Raw genomic sequence first — 19,194 nt, forward strand, 5'->3', positions numbered from 1 at the left:
TGACTCAATATTGATACTGATGACTGAGGGGAATGCAGAAACATTCTGAGAATCAATCTGGATGTATTTTACAAGTTTTCCAGTGGCTGTGTGGTATGTCACTGAGTTTCACTTCCTGGGCCTGGAAGTGGTCCTAGGGGATTGTGACTCTGGAGAAGCCTCCAGGTTAATTAGTTACCAAACATGTCCTATTCCACTCACTAGTTTTGTCCTGAGATGGAATAGAGAATAGAAAAAAAAACCCACATAGTTTATAAAAACAGTAATTTCTGGCTTGATATTTGCAGATAAACTCATATTTTTTCATACATTATGAGTCAGAAAAAATATAATCTCTGGTGATTCTCCAGAGTCCACTTTGTAAGATTATGTGTAAGAACTGAAATTGAAAATTAGTTATAGTTCTTATCAGTTATACCTGTAGAGAACACTCTACAAAGACTGTCTTTTTCAAATTTTAAATCTTTTTAAAAATAAAGCTGCCTCTTTGTTTTGGATTTTTTATTCAACTGTAAGGTCTGTAGTTAATGTCACCATCTATCAAAAAATAATGGTTTAACTTGGTGCACCAAAAAGAATAGACTTTAAGTACATACACTCTTGCTATGTTTTTGTTAATTCACCTAATGTGCTATTTAGTTATGTCCAAAGTAGTAGTATCTTCCTTTAAACTGGAGGTGAAATTACCTTTCTTGCTGAGATTAGATACAAAGAATGAGGAGAGGGACTAAATGTATTTACCAAATGAAAGAAATCCTTTATTTTGGTGATCTAAAATTGTACATTTACAGTTGCTGTTTGCATAAGCACAACTCTGACAAATATCAGTCAAGAGTAACTTGAATTTGAAGAAGCAATAACTTTTGTTAAGATTTTCAGATTTAAATGTTAAATAACTCCTAATTTCAGTTCTCTGCCTAACACTGGGGAAATGTCTATCTACAGAGAGAGAGAGAGAGAGATATCTTCTCCGTACAACCTCAGTCTCAGTAGTCGGTGACTTGTGGAACTACCTGATTTTATTATTCACATTTTTTTCCATGTACTTATCTGTCAAAAATTTTTTTTAACATAAAGCACCAATTTGGTGTGAAGCCAAAGTCCTTATGTGAAACTTTTACTCATTTCAAAAGGTCAACTAGTGTAAATCCTTCCAGACAGACCATAATCTATCTTTTGAAGAGTGTTGACATGTGCAAGTTCAGATTTAGGGGGCTCTCTATAAAGTCATAAACTTTGAACAGGGTAATCTCCTTTATTACCTGAACAAAAGCTGTATCTGTGGTTACACTTTATCTACCTAACCCCAGGATGGTAGAATTTGTGGTTCACCTCACCACTTTATTGATTCACACCAGTGCATTAGATCAGGAGATGAGAGTACACCCTAGAGCCACATGAAATGCCATACCACACATATCAGGGGCTTCATCAGAGTTGTCTCCACAGTCGTCTTCTCCATCACAAACCCAGAAATGCAGTTTGCAAAGGGAATTATTGCAAAGGAACTCATCTGCTCTACATATATTTCCTCCTTTATTTTAAAAGAAAAAAGAAACAGAGTTTCAGCATAATTAATACCAGACAGCAGGACACATATTGCTCTAATTCTTAACACAGTATCTAGTTTCTCGCTTCCTTATATATTTTTTTTCCTGTATGATACTGAGGACAGGTAATGTCTAACCTTTTTTTAAAAAGATATTCATGGTTTACTTTTCAAAACAATCTGATATTACCCTCATATATATCATATTTACTTCAGAGAATACTGATGAGATGGTAGAAGCAAGTTTTGTCAAATCTAAATTATCTTCCATTTCACATAATTTTTGTGTTACTGAGTGTAAAGAAATTTAGATTTTAAATAGTATTCATTTTCACTATTAAAAATTGTGTTGTTCTAGAGGGAAAAGACACTTTAAAAAATATTAGATAATTCAGTTGTGTCTGATAACTGACAAACTGAATTACTAAAAACTGAGAATAACTGGTAAAAACCTTCTGCAGTCACATAGAAACAATTAATTTTATAACAGAATTAAGAAGTTGGCTGTGTGGTGAAATATTACAGTTATCCTTATAAAAATTGTTCAATAGGGTATCCTATTTTTTTGTATTTTTTAAATGTTTGCATTTTTCCTCTTTTCACAATTAAGTAGAAAGCATCAAAAATTCAGGACTACGCTAACTTAAAATTAAGTACATCTACCATAACAAAGGATTCAAAATACTAATAAACTTTGGTTATATGTTTAGATATGTATCAATACATGGTGGAAACTGCAATGATTGGGAAGTTAGGAACTTGCTTTGTTTTGCTTTGGAAAAATCTATTAATTTCTCTGGGATTCAATGTCTTCATGTGCTGCAAAAAAGGTATGGTTAAAGCGATTTATAAGGTTATATTTGCAAGCAGTACTTGGGGAAACAACATAAAGCAACTGGATGCAAATTTAGAATTAAGATAAGATTGTTCTCAGAGAATTATACTACCTATTTAAACCTCATACATAGGATAAGAAATATGGTTTCTACATTGGCTAGATTTGATGATTGACGGTATAAACATATTTAAAAATGGATATATTCATTAACCTTGGGGCTGGGGTATGATAGTGCTCATCCTTGGAAGCCTGGAAAATATCTAAGAAGCAGCATTGTTCATCTTGTGGATGCACTTTGGAGGGAATGATGAGTCTAGGCTTGTGAGGGTTAAATAGCTGTTCTTCTTCTGAGTTTTGACTTGCACACAAATCTCTAATAATTCACTTCCAGGAGCAAAGATTTAACTTAGGAAATGATCAGATTTGGATTTCAGAATGATAACACTAACTATGGTATGGAGAACTTGGAAATGAAGACAGTAAGAATAAAGCCATAACTGGAGGAAAAAGATCAATTTGAAGGGGGTTTGTGGCAATCCAGAAAAGAATGGATGGTAACTTGATTTAGAGTAGGTACATTTGAGAGCTCTTCAGGAGGTAGAATCCTCAGGATCTGATGACTAAATAGAGGAGGGTGGCAAACGAGAGTGAGTAGTCAAACATAGTACTCAATTTTTAGTTTATCTGTACCATTTGGTGAACGTTGGTGTTGTTCAATAAATAAAGGAACACAGCAGGAGGAGCAGGCTTAATAGAAATAATGACACAATTCATTTAAGGTACTGGTAAAACAACCATGTGGTGATATTTAGCAGGATAGTGGATAAATGTGTCAAATATAGAATAGGTTTCTGAATTGTAAATGTACAGCTGGGAATAATCAGAATATAGTTATTATTTGAAGTTTAGAAATAACACAGAGGAAATCAGCATTTAAAGATTGAATGGATAAAGAAGAATCTACAAAAAAGACTGAGAAGAAGTAGCCATAGTGGTTGGAAAAACACTTGAGAAGTGTTCTAACAAGAAAGTTGTAGTTAGCACATTTAAATGATGCTAAGAGAGTAGGTTTAGTGAAGCGGTGGTGGGTTTAGTGAAATGTTTGTAGTTGCTTATTATCAGATGAAGAAGTAGCAGTTAGTGTAGCCAACTCCTTCCAGAAGTTTGGCTTTAAAGGGGAGGAAGAAAGGAGGAAGTTGGGTGAATAAGAGGGCCTGGTTGTTTGTATAGAGAAAAACAGATACCTGAACGCATATCTAAATGCTTCTGAGACTCATTCAGTAGACAAGGTAAGGTTGAGAATACCGGAGAGAGAAAAAGTAATTGATATAATGAGTTCCTTGAGAATCCAGAAAGTGTGAAGGATTTGAGATCTAAGGCAAAATAAAAGGATTATCCTTAGACTGGAAGTGAGACAAATCTTCCATTTTAAGTGGAAGGGAGGAAAGGCTAGGCACAGCTATAGGTAGCTTTGTTAATTTGGTGGCCAGGTGTTGGAAAAAACTCACAATTTTTATTATTGCTGTGATGTAGAAGGTGAGGAAAAAAGTCAACTTTTTAAAAGTTTGATATGGTTAATGGTAGAGAGAGATGATTAGAGAAATATGGGTAGATTGCTTAGAATCTTGAGTAATAGTTGAAGCTGAGACTGAGAATTTACAGTGATATCAATTAGAACAGTTCTATGATTTACCGCAAAAAAAGCTTAACAGAACTGGTATAGCTTATATTGGCATCTCTAAGGACTAACAAACTCTAAGATACACATAAAAGCAAGTCCTTGGTGAGTCCACCAAGGTGAATATAGCCATGTGAGACTTGTGACAGTACATATTGGCATTGGGGTGCCCCATGCTTTCAAACTTCTTTGATGTTCAGCTCTAAAATGCGCTAATTCCAAAAATAATCTCAGTTCTCAAAACCCATGAGCTATATATCGATATTTCTATATATATATAGAAAATATATTACCATTTAACAACTCTCTGCCTGAAAACAATAAAAAAAGATAATAAGTGCAGTCTGGTATTAAAGAAACTTATACGAATATTGGTATGAGGTGAGTGTTGGCTTAATTCAACATCAAAATCCATAGAATGAAGGAGGGTCGTATTCTTTCAGAATAAAGATTCTAATGACTAAATCTCATTGCATGTTCCATTTTACAATGGATTAAATTCAAACAGAATTTGCGAACTCTTGACATCCTCTGATTATTTTAGAAAACTCTATTTGTAGCATATAGGTCTTGTTAAAACGAAAAAATAAGTTCCTTAAGGTATCACAATAGATAACGTTATAATTTTCCCCATAAGAGTGTTAGATATGCCACTATTTTTATTAAGAAGAAGAGAAATATAAATGAAATCCTAACTGTAACAGAAAGGCAAAGGTTTTGTGATAACCTACTAAAGGCTTCCCATGGACTATAAAGAATTTGTGTTTCAAAAAATGCATCAATGGGCCTACCATGACATCCTGAGTCTAACCTAAAATGCTTATTTTGAAATGTCATGAAGCACACAGTAACAACAGAAAAGGTATAATTTAAAGAGATTAGCTGGATTAAAATCCCAGTTCCCTAGTCATATTTTTGATCAGCTCCACAAGAAGTTATTTGAAAAATAGAAAAGTAGATATTAATTAACAGTAACCCATGTCTAAATACAACTGAGCCCTTGGCAGGTTCAGAGAAATCTGGACAAGTGCATCATCACAAAAAATAAGCATCTAGAGAAATCATCTTAATTTTGGGTTGAGAGAAACTTTAATATATGATAATATTTTATAATTTCTATAAATAGTTTAAACATTTTTGATCTTACAATTACTAAAAAGAATACCTCTCAATCTTTTCAACCAAAATTGCTATAGAGTAAAGTTTGGGAGCTCAGATGAAAACAAACAGTTTTCTTGAACAACATATTTTACCTTTAAAAATGTGAATGCTGCTTTTAATTTCATAGTATTTTGGGTTTCAGTCTTTTTAAAGTAAACCAGTAAAATTGATTTACCTAGAAAATGTTCCATGCTTATCCTGCAGCTCTCTTACCTTCCAGCCCCAACACTTAGCCCCTGTTAGCTCATGTGTCCAGATTTGAGATGAATGGAAGTGAGATGTAACAGAAGAGATGTTTATTCTGGCATTCAATTTCCTCAGTGCCTTAAAGTACATTATCCAATACCATTTCTTCCTGGGAGTAAATTAAATACTAGAAATCTGAACTTGGTCATGCCTTAAGGTACACCCATACAGGATCAAATACTGTAACCAACAAGATATTTCATTGGAATCTAATTATTTAGCAGCAAAAGAACCCAAGAAAAGTTAGAAGCATCAGTAGGGAGGAGAGGGGAGCTTTGACACATTTCTGAATGAGTGAATTAAAGGCTCTCAACTCTTTTTATTCAGTATACTTAAACATTTAGTAGAATCATTTTAAATCTGAAAGACACCTCAGATTTCAAATACTATAATGTTCAATTTTTTACTGTAATATTTGATTTTTTAACCTGGAATCCTATATTTAAACAAATACTTTTTATGAAATCCAATATTAAAAAAATAGATAAATCCTGACAGGATTGTCCCTCCCCCCACCACATACACACACACACACACACACACACACACACACACTACACACACACACTACATACTCTCTTTCCAGATATTTCTACAGCTCTTAAAGACATTTCACTGTGGTTAGATTTGAGAGTACGAAGAAACGAGCACAGAAAGATTCACAGAGATAAGACAAAAAACTAGATCTCTTGATTCTCATTTTAGTAAATTCTCTGTGCTGTTACATAGTTCAAATCCTATCACTCCCTCTTTTTTTTTTTTTGTAATATGTGAAGACTCCTTAAAGCCTTAGAAAACTTCTCATTATGCTTAATATTAAAACCAAGGTCTATAACATGAATCCTCAATTACTTGTGGTTCCTAAACAGCTAACGTGTCCCTCACCTCCGTGACTTCGTACATAATGATCCCACTGCCCCAATATATTTCCTCATTCTGTTTGCATACCTATTTCTTTTTTTTTTTTTTTTCTGCTGAGGAAGATTCACCCTGAGCTGACATCTGTGCCAATCTTCCTCTACTCTGTATGTTGGTCGCTGCCACAGCACGTGCACCAATGAGTGGTGTAGGTCACGCCCGGGAACTGAACTTGGGCCACCCAAGTGGAGTGTGCCAAACTTAACCATTAGGCCAAGGGACCAGTCCCTGCATACCTAATTTTGACATCAAGAGACTCACATTCCAAGAGGGGAAACTTAGTCAAATAATACAGAAGTAATCATGTTGGAAGGAAGACTATGACAACAGGAACGCAATCAAAGGATTGCTAGCAAAACTTCAAAAAAGATTGCAATTTGAACAGCAGTAACTGAGATGGAATTGAAAGGATAGATATAATTTTTATTGGCAAATATCGAGATGGCAGAAATAGTAGAAGAATCAGGAAAGATGTTGAAAAGCGTGGAGGATACTGCTAGAATATTATTTTCCAGTTTGGCCAGCATATACGATAAAGAGGAGTAATAGAATATAAGACTGGGAAGGTAAAATGGGATCATTCTCTTGTAACCCTGACTGCTAGGCTAAATTATCTGTATGTAACCAGGAAGGAAAAGCTTTCAGTAAAGACTGACATAATAAGAGTTACACTTAAATAAGATGAACTTGGTAGCAGTGAGTAGGATGTACTGGAGACCAGTTAGGTAGCATTACATGAGCCCAGGCAAGAAGCAATGAGAGAAAGAACCAGTCACTGGTGACAGTGACTAAAGTTGAGACGATGAAGCTTATTAGCTAGAAAATGGAAAAAAAATAAGTTAACTAAATTGTTGTCCCAAAGTCTTTAATATAAGACTGTATATAAGAATTGTTGGTGCCAGAATGTTTACAAAGTTTGCTGTCTCTACAGTGCTCAGTTACAGGAGTGTGAGAACTTAACCAAAAGTAGAAACAGCTTTACAGAAGTTTAACCTTTTATGTAAAGTTCTCCATAATGCACTGCAGATTCCAAATGAAAACTGGGATTTCTTCTGCTGAATACAACAACACTTTATCAATTTTGGATGAAGATATCATGGACTCATAAAAATTTGATCTAATATTAAAGAAAGTAGAAGATATTTTTCCTTAGTGAATAGATATTTACAGAAGTAAATATTTTAGATGCATTTAAACTGTATAAATCCTGAATGCATGTTCAAATGCCTTGCCACATATGTCAGTATCTAGTATCATCTCTATTGATGATGTTCCAAATATTCTGAAATGTAAAGGCCATTGAGAGACTTGTGGAAGCAGGTTAAGAGAAATTTTGTTAACTTATTTAACACTGTGAAAATAATAAAAATTACAGACTCTAGGGTCATTTTAAGCTTCATCCCATAATTTCTTTGCCTTCATCTCATTAACTCTAAAGTAGTAACAATTCCTGCTTGAAATGTGGTGACTCACAACTATAAAGTTGTGGTCTGTCAGGCAATATTTTCACATAGCTGGAACATAATATACTACAAAACTAAAAGTTGTCTTCCAGGCTGACAAAAAAATGTGGGTCATTTTCTCAACCATATGGCAAGAAGCAAATTCGAGGCACAATCTATAACCTATATATGATCTAGCATTTGAGTATGTGGTATAGTATATATATGATATAGTATATCATATGTTGTTTCTATTCTTTCAGAGTAAAGCAAGCAATGTGGAAGAGAAAGGTACTCAGAAAACATTTTTGTAGTAATAGCTCCAGTGGCTATGTTCCCTGCATTCTTCTTGTATCCCTTCCCCTGTCCCAGCTTCTAGTCCAAAGACAGGTCACGGTAGGTACTCAATAAATTCTTGCATTTTGGTTGCCTTTGTTATGCAAAGATAGACATCATACTCTGTAGGAAAATGATTCAGATATTGTTTATTTAGAACAGGCTGTTATGTAATGAAACTAGAAAGAGTAAAGAGAATCATTTAATGATCCGATCCTCTGCCTCTAGCATACTCCACATTCTGCACTGCACCTTAATTGCCATTCTCTTATTTGCAGGCACATGTGCACACACACACACAAATACCTTACCTTGGTCACAGTTCTCTTCATCGCTGCCATCCACACAGTCATGAATTCCATCACACAGCCATCTAATTGGAATACAGTGGGCTTTATTTCTGCATCGAAACTGATCTTCCTTGCATTCAGTCACACAGTCCATCTGTTCGAATACAAATGAGCACTGCAGTTTTCATTAATGATAATGATACAGTCACAGGCAAGATCAACATGCAGCTGACAATACTGGAGATTTATTACGCTGTCAGCTTTCTTTTATTTTGATGTGATAAATATAACCTCTACAAATGACAGTGGGGTTTTAGTATATGGACAGCATGAAGATTCAGGTATTTGTTGAAATTATTATATTCATTGTATTTGTCCTAACATTTTAGACAGTGCTAAGAATCAAGATTCTGTCTCTTTACTCTATTTTCATTACATTTTTTCTCCCAAACCTAATTCATGTAATTCAGAGATTTTTTTGTGTGTGTGAGGAAGATCGGCCCTGAGCTAACGTCTGCCAATCCTCCTCTTTTTTGTTGGTCCTGGGCTAACATCCATGCCCATCTTCCTCCACTTTACATGGGACGCCGCCACAGCATGGCTTAACAAGCGGTGCACCGGTGCGCACCCAGGATCCGAACCGGCTAACCCCGGGCCGCTGCAGTGGAGAGCGCGCACCTAACGGCTTGCACCACTGGGCCTGCCCCCAGAGATTTTAATCAAATGATAGATTTTACCTCATCTGAACCATCAGCACAATCATATTCTCCATTACATTTCAAAGATGCTGAAATACATCCTCCGCTGGCACATATATATTCACTTGATGAGCAAGTAGGAGAAGCTGAATATAATTATAAAGTTGAGATTTAGAGTCAGTAAAAAGAATGACTGGTTTGATAGATAAAAATATATATAAGCATATAAAAAAATTCATAAATAGTAATAAAAGTAGTTTATATTATTTAGACTATATTCAATATCTGATATTAAACATTCATTTAAAATGAACTTTACAACGTTATTGCATTGTATTAAATATACCTCAATGATGTAATGGCCTGTTTGGTAAGTATTCAACTCACTAGACTAAAGAAAGAAAGGGGAAAAAAACTCTACATACTCCATCCCTTTGATTTTGGAGAGTTAAATGAATTTTTCATAATTTTAAATTAAATTATTTAAAAGACAAAAGCCTCAAGTTATTTTCAAAACTGTGATAGGATTTAGTGACCCTTGAGAATGTTGATTCACATATGTGTTGTATAAAGCTAAAAGTGGAAATCTTGGCATGGTCTCATAGACTGCACAATATCTGTTTGGCTGTGCTGACAAAAATGTAGTATTCGCAAAAATTTTAAGAAGCATTTTTGTTTTGAGGTTTTAAATATGAATATATGTATAATTAACAGGGTCTACAGAATTTGAAGTATTCCTTTATGATCCAGAAAATATAAATAACATATGGATAAATAAGTCAGTACCAGTACCCAATCTAATTAATCAACACAGTAATTATGACAGCTGCCTTTGTATATGGGTTTGAGTTTGCTAGGCTGCAGTCAATCCTCTGGGGTTCTTGGCCTAGTATTACACCACTAGGTAGCCAAGTGTACTTGCATAATGACTTTGTGGTCTGAATTGCTTAGTCTAGGGATGCTAAAAGACTTTTTCCTTGAGTTTTAATTCTTTTTAACTGGCAGTGTTTGCCTAGGGATCTGTGTTAATGACGAGTCTGAGAACACATCTGGATATGATCAATTGGCAATACGGACCATGGGACGGCACTGGGACATGGTAACGCGTATGCCTTATACTGTGGCCTAGTCTCTCAAAGTAATGCTTTCATGGTTAGACATAGATTATAGGGTGATTTTCGCCCAGTAATTTTTTTTCTGTAAGATAATGTTATTAAAATATCTAAGTATAAAAATTAAATTTTAATGAGCATATTTATAAACCATATTTAAGGAATAGAAATGTATAAATTGGATGGGTTTTTTCCCCTATACTCTGGTTTTGATTCCTAATTTTATTTTGATTTTGAACCAAGATATAGATAGAAATAATATACTTATGCTTTTTCTCAGTTGGTACCACATTGAAACTACTACATTCTGTTTCATAACCTTAATTTCCATAACTGAAAATCCGACTTTTATCGTACTCATGGTTTCAACATATTTCATTTTGCTGCCTTGGAAAAATAATCCCAAATGGTGTGGAAAGATATAGAAACCAGAAAATCAAAATTTGGGGAGTAATGCTTGGATCTTGAACATAGTAACAATCTTACCTGCCAAAACACTTTCAAAACATACAAAGGGCACACCAATTAATTTATCTACAGATATTTCAGATTATTTCTAAAAAACAGTATATATGTGCATGCATTTGCCACTGTTTCTGCATATTATTGCTCAAATTTAAATTCTATCAAGTTAAAATACAGCTAAATTAAGTATCAGCTCAATCATTTTACCTGGCTCACAGTTTTTCTCATCTTCTCCATATTTACAGTCTTCATGGCCATCACATTTCCATTTTGCTGATATACACTGACCATTAGAACACTGGAACTGATCTTTGGAACAGCTTGTCTCACAATTTCTCTGTCAAAAACAACAGAGATGCAATTAAAACTAAATTTTTAAACAAATGTAACCCAAAAGACAACTAGAAATCTTATTCATAGAAACCTAGAAGTGTGGATACCATGTCTGTCACATACAAGAAGCTCACATGGTCATATTTAAGTCCATTGCTATATGACATAATCATAACAATTTTCTACTTTTATTTGACCCTTTGAGTCATAATAAAACAAAGAAATGAAAAAAAGACATAAATTCCATGGTTTCGTACTAATTGAATTGCTGAGAGTAGATCATTCTTCAATAGATAGTTATGGTTATTTTAATAATTGTACGTGAGAATGAAGATTGTGGGGAAATAAAAGCGTTAAAAATTATTTCTAAGCAAATACATCCAGTTCGCTGGGAGTGGGGTGGGAGGATGGAATGTGAAACAAAGAATCCTAAGGCAAATCTGTTCTCACTGGCAAAACTTCCCCTAGTGTTCTTTCTTTTTCTTCCTCCCCATCTCTTTTCCTTTAGTTTAGTTGCTATTCATAATCCTTTTCTCTTCTGACATTTGTTCTTAAAGAACTGTGAAATGAACTGTCACAATTGTCATTTCTGCTAGTTCACATATAGATTTTATCTGGAAGTCAAACAAGACAGCAGATTTACTTTGGGGATGTTTCATTTATTCATATGAGATCAATGAAAGGGACCCTCTAGAAATTTACCTTCCTTGGGGTCTGACCACTCTGGATAAAATGAGACACTCCAGTGAAATGTCTTGCTGGGATGATGTTTGTCTGTTGTTACGAAATTTCTACTCCTGCCAAAATGTACTTGTTTGCTCATTTTGTAAAAGGTGCAACATTCTCACAGCCTGTGAAACTCCCAGTGAGTGAAGCATGTTGGACTATTACCCCTTGCTTCTTCCCAGTTTCATCTCCATGTAAGCAAGGAAAGTTTACTTTCTAAATTCCTGTCATTTTCTCTTGCTGATGGCAGTTTAATTAGACTGCCTGCTAGACAATTGATTTTCTTCTTTCCTTCCTTTCTTCTTCCCTTCTTTTCCCAAGTATTGAGAGTTTATCAGTTGCCAGAGATTTTCTTAAATAAGAATAGAAAGAAAACTAAGATTTATTCCCCGTAATTGATGAGCTCATAGACTGCTAGGAAAGGCCAGCACCTAAACCAATAATTGCAATACAATACATTGACTGTCAAAATAAATGTATACGGTTTTAAAGATATTGTTTCTTACTGTATTTAGGAAAAGCTTCACAGAGAAAGTTTTAACAGAAATGCAACTGCCAAAGAAAAGGCTTTCTATATGTAAGGATGATTAGAAATGTGGTGTATTTGAGGGGTAAGCTATGCAACAGTAAATGGTGTAAAAGATATTGGAGAAATAGCCCAGTCACTGGTCAGGAGAAAGGATTTCATATGTTTTGTTTACCACTGTACTCCAATGCTCAGTATTGTGCCTGGAACACAGCAAGCATTCAACAAAAACTACTGGATGAATGAATGAAATAGCAGATGTAGAAAACAAGGAATTTAAATTAAAATCTCATGTAATTAAGCTCCACTAGGATAGGGATCATGTCCCTCTGTATGGATAGGGATCACATCTATCTATGAATCAAGTATCTAATACTGTGCCATGATTATAATAACTGCTCAGTATATATTTGTAGAATTAATGAATGGTTATCTCAGCAATAAGACTAATTCAAGTAAAATAGCTCTTCGACCAATGGCACTGGTGTATCTATATTGACAACAGTACAGAAGGTGGTACTTCTCGATACTTTTTGTATCATCATCAGATTTCAACCTATCATAAATCGTAGTATAGTTGATGTATGTGTGTGTCTCTGTGTGTGTGTGTATTTGTAAGGTATTTAATTGTTATTTTAAATACTTAAAAATATACAGAAAAATTGAGAGAACAGAATAATGAACTCCATGTGCCCATCATGCATGTTTAATAATTGTCAATGCTTCATTATTCACATTTCATCCATTCTCCACCCCACTTATTAATATTGTGGATTATTTTAACATAACTACAATAGAATCAGAAAATTAACATATCAGAAAATTATCAAAAATTCCTTTGTTATTTGAAAGAGAAAGATAAATCAAGATCTTATACTGATTCATTTGAATTTAATATTACAGGATTTTTACTTACCAGTTTTGTTTCTACACTTGTGTTTCCTTTCTTTTACTTACAATTTTTGAGTGCTAATAATATTAACATAATTAAGCATTTGAACTGTCTTAGTCTCAATATGTATGAGTTTCAAATTAACAAAACCAATACTATTATTAACAACAACTGTATGAATGCAGTTTAAGATTCCTTTGCATTTCTTTTTATCCTTACAATATATTGTACTAGATGCCGAAGCCAAATATTATATTTTAAAGTCACTTTAAATAATTCTTATCTGTGTATGCCACTAACTTGATGTACAATTACACTGATCTAAGCTTTTGGTTTCTAGTTTATTGTTTCGACTAGATATTAACAAATTAATTATACTATCAGTTCACATTCATACAAAAATTTGCCCTCACAATTTTCTCTTTTGTTCCTAATGTGAGAGTATCCTGTATGTATTGCTGCTCTCCAGTAATTTGTTCAGTTCATCTTTTTGTTTGTTTTCTTGTTTGTTTGTTTTTTATCAATGCAACTTGTCATCCTAGACTTCAGAAAGAAAATCGAAATCAACTGCCTATAGTGTTAGCCACTTCATTACATATAGACTATGCTAAATGTCTGTAAATGTAGAGAAAGACCACCTTTGAGAGAGTTAATTTGATTCCCTAGGGACATTATAAAAATGTCTGGATAATGGAGATATATTCAACCATCAAAGAACTATGTCCATGAACTTATGGCATGAAAGAAATGGTGTTAACAAGGACATCTACTTTCACATAAGTTTTTGAAGAAGTGATGTTTGATTCTGTATATGTACTTTGGACATCTAGTGAATAACATGCAAGATGAAATCATAAGCCTTAAGCAATATATCCCCATCTCTCGATGTTTCACAGATTATACAGGGCTGGTGGAATATTTTTTAAAGAAAACAAAAACAAAACAGTTTCATGGTATGAATGAGTTTACATAAAATGTGTTTTCCTAACTGGCAAATATTCAATATAATTTTTGAAAAAATGGATACTAAGTAAATATGTAGCTGGACATCGTAAGAATTTAATTCCCCTGTGGATTTTTTTAAAGTTTGTTTGGACTTGTTTTGTGAATAGCCTCATGAGTAAAAGTGACATTTTTTCAACTCCTCCTGAGAGACCTTTGCATCCTCAAGATTTAGGTTTTCTGGCCTTCAAGCGTGAAGTTAAATGCATTGGTTTCCAAAATCTAGGCTTCTGAATGTGATTAGGGAGACTTGTCCAAGAAAGTTAGAGAATGGAGAATTGTCCAATCCTAATAATAAAGCTTGAAGACTGGGAGAGAACTAGTTTGTGTGGGATCTGTAAATAGTAGAGACCTACCGTGCCTCCCAAAGAGGCACAAAATCAGTGGATACCTAAGGAAGTTGGACCTGAAACACAGACACCTCTAGAGCATCAAGTAAGTTTCTCTCTGGCCAAGCCTGTAGTGAGTTGGAGGACCTTTATGAGGGGGGTGAGATAAGTACATATGCACATCACACAGAGCAGCAGAGCTCTAAGGAGTCACTGTACCCCAGAAGGAGACATGGTGCACACTGAGGACCGAAGATCGCGTTTTTCCTTCATGTCTCACTGGACTTGATTGCACAAGTGCTGTGATCCTGATATTAACACAGAAAATCATTAATATAGAACATCATGAAAAGTGACTATTATTGGGCTATTATCTTCTTGATATTGGAAAGTGAGAGCTTGGGGTCGTTTTAGATTTGATTGGGAAAAATATAACCATGTGTCATGTATTATTTTTAAAGCATTATAGAGTAATTAATAGCTGAAACAGAAATACACAGGTGCATAATAAATTATATGAAGAATTATAAATGTTAGCACAATGTAAGTTTACAGAATTATCCAGAGAATTTCTAAACTTTTTCACTTAAGCTGTGTGTACATAGGCCTTAATATAAATGGATTGTGATTCATCATCTAAGCAAAGCTGAACCTGTGGTTTCATGAAAATTGATGACCCACATCGAAGTCTATAAGATTATATCTATTGAAGAAAGAGACTGGGGAGAAGAAACTGTTTAAAATGCATAAAAATATTAGTCCTGACTATAAATACTGCAGCAAATTTATGGGAACATTCACAGATGGCAAAGGCATCAGCTATAGGGAATAGGGTTTCCTACTCCCAACCCAGCCATTCACCGCTTGAGGTAAAACAGACTATAAAATTAACTGTCAATAGTAGCACAAGAGCTATTCCCTGTGCTGGGTGTGTGCAGCACAGTGCTTAGATACAATACTCATCTTAGTGTGTCAGGAGCAAAGTGCATTTCAGAGCTGTCCTTGTCACCCTCGCTGCACTGAATAATAATAATAATTATAAGTGTGATTCTACAGAACTGCTTTCTTTTTTTTGTTTGATTTTGCAAAGATGCCTACCTCATCAGATCCATCTGCACAGTCAAAATCTCCATCACACCAAAACCTTGAAGAAACACAGTCCCCATTGGCACAGAGAAAATCTTTCAATGTACAGGTCTGTGGCTCTGGGGACAGAAAAATAGCATAGGGTTATTCTATTATAGGCAACTGCATTCTAAAATTTATATGACATACAACATGAGGTAGCATTAAGAAAAAAGAGGTTAGCCAAGCAGAACCAATAAATTGTTTAGGAAAAATGTTTCATGAAGCATCAAGGGTACATAATATAATGATTTTTCTAATTTATTTTTAAAGTCATGAATAGAAAGTAGCATTACAGATACAAATTGAAAAAAACACAAAAGATAAACAGCCTACTGTTTAATAAAAATACAGCAGCAAAGTAAAATAAAAGGCATAAAAATATACATGTTATAGTACAATAGTTTTTTCCAGTTGTTGGAATTCTAAATCATTTTATGTATTTTATTTAAGTAAGACATTTTATGGCTCTGTGTACCCATGGGGCTGTTTATTAATGGAGGAATAAGTCTAGTCTTTGGTTCTTGATGTTTTATTGTGACCTAATGACCTTCTAATTCTTTGATTTTGTCCCCAGAAAATCCAGAGTTCATAGAACAAGAAAGGTTTATAGGGGTATTACTGGACATGCCTGGATGGATAACAGTTGAAGAGACAGAAGGAGATTCTTTTTTGAAAACTGCCTACTTGTTTATGCAATTGTTTGCTTATGTCCTAGATCATTTACCTGTCATTTTAGATAATTTTCCAGTTGTTGATTTAATTATGCTTCACCATATTCCACATAGGACATAAGCCAAATAGTATGACTTGCTACTTGGCTTAACTCCTAAGCGAAATATGTTTCATCTGGACAATGAAGTAGGATTTCAGAAATTCGTTGCTGCAAGTAATCAATACGAGTGCTGGAGATCAACTCTTGTTTAGTTTTTGTTCTCTAAATAGAACTGATACCTGGCATGATGAAAGACCCCTTCTTGTTCTCTCTACTCATTGTCTGTATTTATAGCGGTCTCACACGCACTAATATTCTTTTTTTTTTTTTTTTTTTTATAATTTTGTTTATTTTTTTTCCCCCAAAGCCCCAGTAGATAGTTGTATGGTCATAGCTGCACATCCTTCTAGTTGCTGCATGTGGGACGCGGCCTCAGCATGGCCGGAGAAGTGGTGCGTTGGTGCACAGCCGGGATCCGAACCCGGGCCGCCAGCAGCGGAGCGCACGCACTTAACCGCTAAGCCACGGGGCCGGCCGCACTAATATTCTTATTCAAATGAAGCAGGACTAGGTAACAGAACTTAAATTTAAGGAACATCTACACGAAGCCTAATTATCTGCATAAAGATTGTGAATAATTCAGCCTGCATTTGAATATTACTCTATATAATCTCTTGGTTTCTAGCTATAGGGTAACCTCTTGAATGTTTGGTATCATGAAGGCTCCTACATTTCTATATAAAGATCTCTTCTGACAACATTGGAACTACTGTGGAGAGTGTAATATGTATCACAGCATTTTGTTTTGCTCTGGGAGTTACTTTATCTTAAAATATGAACTTCCAGCTCTGAATAAGACAAGATACTATTGAGTAGAATGGGAAAAAGCCACTAACTGGACGATTCCCTTCATGTCTCAAAACTCCTTTCAGCGAGCATGACAATAGCGGTTTCTCTTTTTGTCTTTGTACTATATTTACATATTTTATGCTTTAGTCTTAAAAAACTTTATTAATAGAATATTACTAATTATAACAATAATAATAACTACCAGCTGCTGATTGCCTTTTTGTTGTTAGGCCCTAGATGAAGTTAATGCTAAGTACTTGAATTAACTCATCAATTAATTCTAACAACTCTATAAGGTAGGTGCTATTATTGGACCCTTTTTTAGCTGAGTAAATTGAGGTACAGAGAGGATGAGGAACTTATTCTAAATCACCCCGCAGGCAGAAGAGCTAGTATCGAACTTGAACCTAGACAACCTGAAACCAGGGCCTATACTTTTTACTTCTAGGCCACAGCATTGCCTCCCATACCACAGAGGAAGTAATAAGTGCTCACGTATTACAGAGATTAACATTAAAGCCCAGAGAAGTCAAATCAACTTGTCTAAGGCACATGGCTAGCAATGTATTTCACTTAATAATGATACAAGGGAATCCTTTTTCTCTTATCATCTCTCCATACTGAAGCCATTTCACTCCCCTTCTGTTTGCAGACACATGCAGTTTTATTCTTAGGGAAAAGAAATTATAGTGAAATTTATAAATTAATGAGTTCTAATAATTATAATATTTATAATTATATTTATATAGTATAATTGTTATAATTATATTATAACATTTATAGCTATAATGATTATAATTAATAAATTAATGCTCAATTTTTTAACAATGGAAAATAACAATCAAAAACGATTTTCATTAAAAAAATAGTACATTCAAAACATAGTGTACTTAGATCTCTAAAAAACATCAGTAGAAACATTTAATTTCATGGGTTTGGGGGTATCTGAACAGAACAGTTCTTCCTTTTACATTCTAATTTGTCTTTATCCTAATTAAAAGCGAGTGTGCTCATCTTGGGCTAAACAACAGTGACGTCCCAGGCTTTGACACATTTTGCCATAGGGAGGGTTGGATGTTGTTGATGTAAGGTTATAAAAGTTATATAGCCAGTAATTCAAGGTATTTGCCCAATAGTTCCATAGAACACTTATTCCATAGAGATTTGTCCTAACATTGTTAATTATTCTGTTTCAAAATGGGGGCAGAGGGATTTGTTGGGAAATGTTTTTTTCAGTGCAAATGGAAATTCTGTACATTTCTACCATGTTTTTTAAAATACCAGCAAATCTACTTCTGAATAATAATCATGAATTATTTATACATACACAAATGTCATCAAGGAATGGGGTAGCTAGTCCGTTTTTAACTCTTATCTACATGTCTCAGAATCTTTTGCCACTTAAATAGTTCAAAAAAAAAAGAAAACTCTCTTGAGGAAAATGTAATTTAGTTATGAGAGAAGGTTCTAAGAGATTGTATTCTCTTATTGTTCATCTTAACTTTGATCTTTTCTAGATAAGTAAAAGACCAATTTTTAGACCTTGATATGACAGTTAGCATTTTTCTTGTAAAAAAGAACAAAAAATGACTATACCTGGAAGAAAACCCATCTGGAAAGAAAATTTGAATATGATATTTTCCCCAGGGTTTCTAAAACATTTTTCCCATACTAACTTCCCCTGATATTACCTATGTCCCAGCCCTAGAGTAAATAAGAAACCCCGTGCATGAACAATTAACCAAGTTTCTCATAAATCTCAGCTAAACATGCCAAACCAACAATGAAGAAGCCTTTACAGGGCATGTTTTGGAAGGCTGATCTGGATTCTAGAACAAGAATAAAAAATAGGAGCATCATATAGATTGGTCACTTCCTTCGATACCAATGGGGGCAAAAACATACAGCCTCAGAATTGAAAAGAGCTTTGGAAGACATCTTGCACAAAATCAAAGAAACTAAGT

The 19,194-nt window shown here is 34.4% G+C and overlaps 1 protein-coding gene across 5 annotated transcripts in view; it reads right to left on the minus strand.

The window, feature by feature from the left end:
- The window catches only part of LRP1B (LDL receptor related protein 1B), a 1,862,264-nt gene that overhangs the window by 136,730 nt on the left and 1,706,340 nt on the right, over positions 1 to 19,194 (minus strand). For all 5 annotated transcript variants that reach the window (XM_087435122.1, XM_087435120.1, XM_087435121.1 and 2 more), the window contains 5 exons: positions 15,640 to 15,746; positions 10,941 to 11,070; positions 9,196 to 9,302; positions 8,480 to 8,612; positions 1,412 to 1,534 (listed from right to left, as the gene is read on the minus strand). In XM_087435122.1, the coding sequence (XP_087291248.1) occupies positions 1,412 to 1,534; positions 8,480 to 8,612; positions 9,196 to 9,302; positions 10,941 to 11,070; positions 15,640 to 15,746 (600 nt within the window). The remainder of the gene's footprint in view (positions 1 to 1,411; positions 1,535 to 8,479; positions 8,613 to 9,195; positions 9,303 to 10,940; positions 11,071 to 15,639; positions 15,747 to 19,194) is intronic.

The sequence above is a fragment of the Ceratotherium simum genome, chromosome 9, assembly GCF_057802395.1.
Source record: "Ceratotherium simum simum isolate JZ-2026a chromosome 9, ASM5780239v1, whole genome shotgun sequence".
NCBI lineage: Eukaryota > Metazoa > Chordata > Mammalia > Perissodactyla > Rhinocerotidae > Ceratotherium > Ceratotherium simum.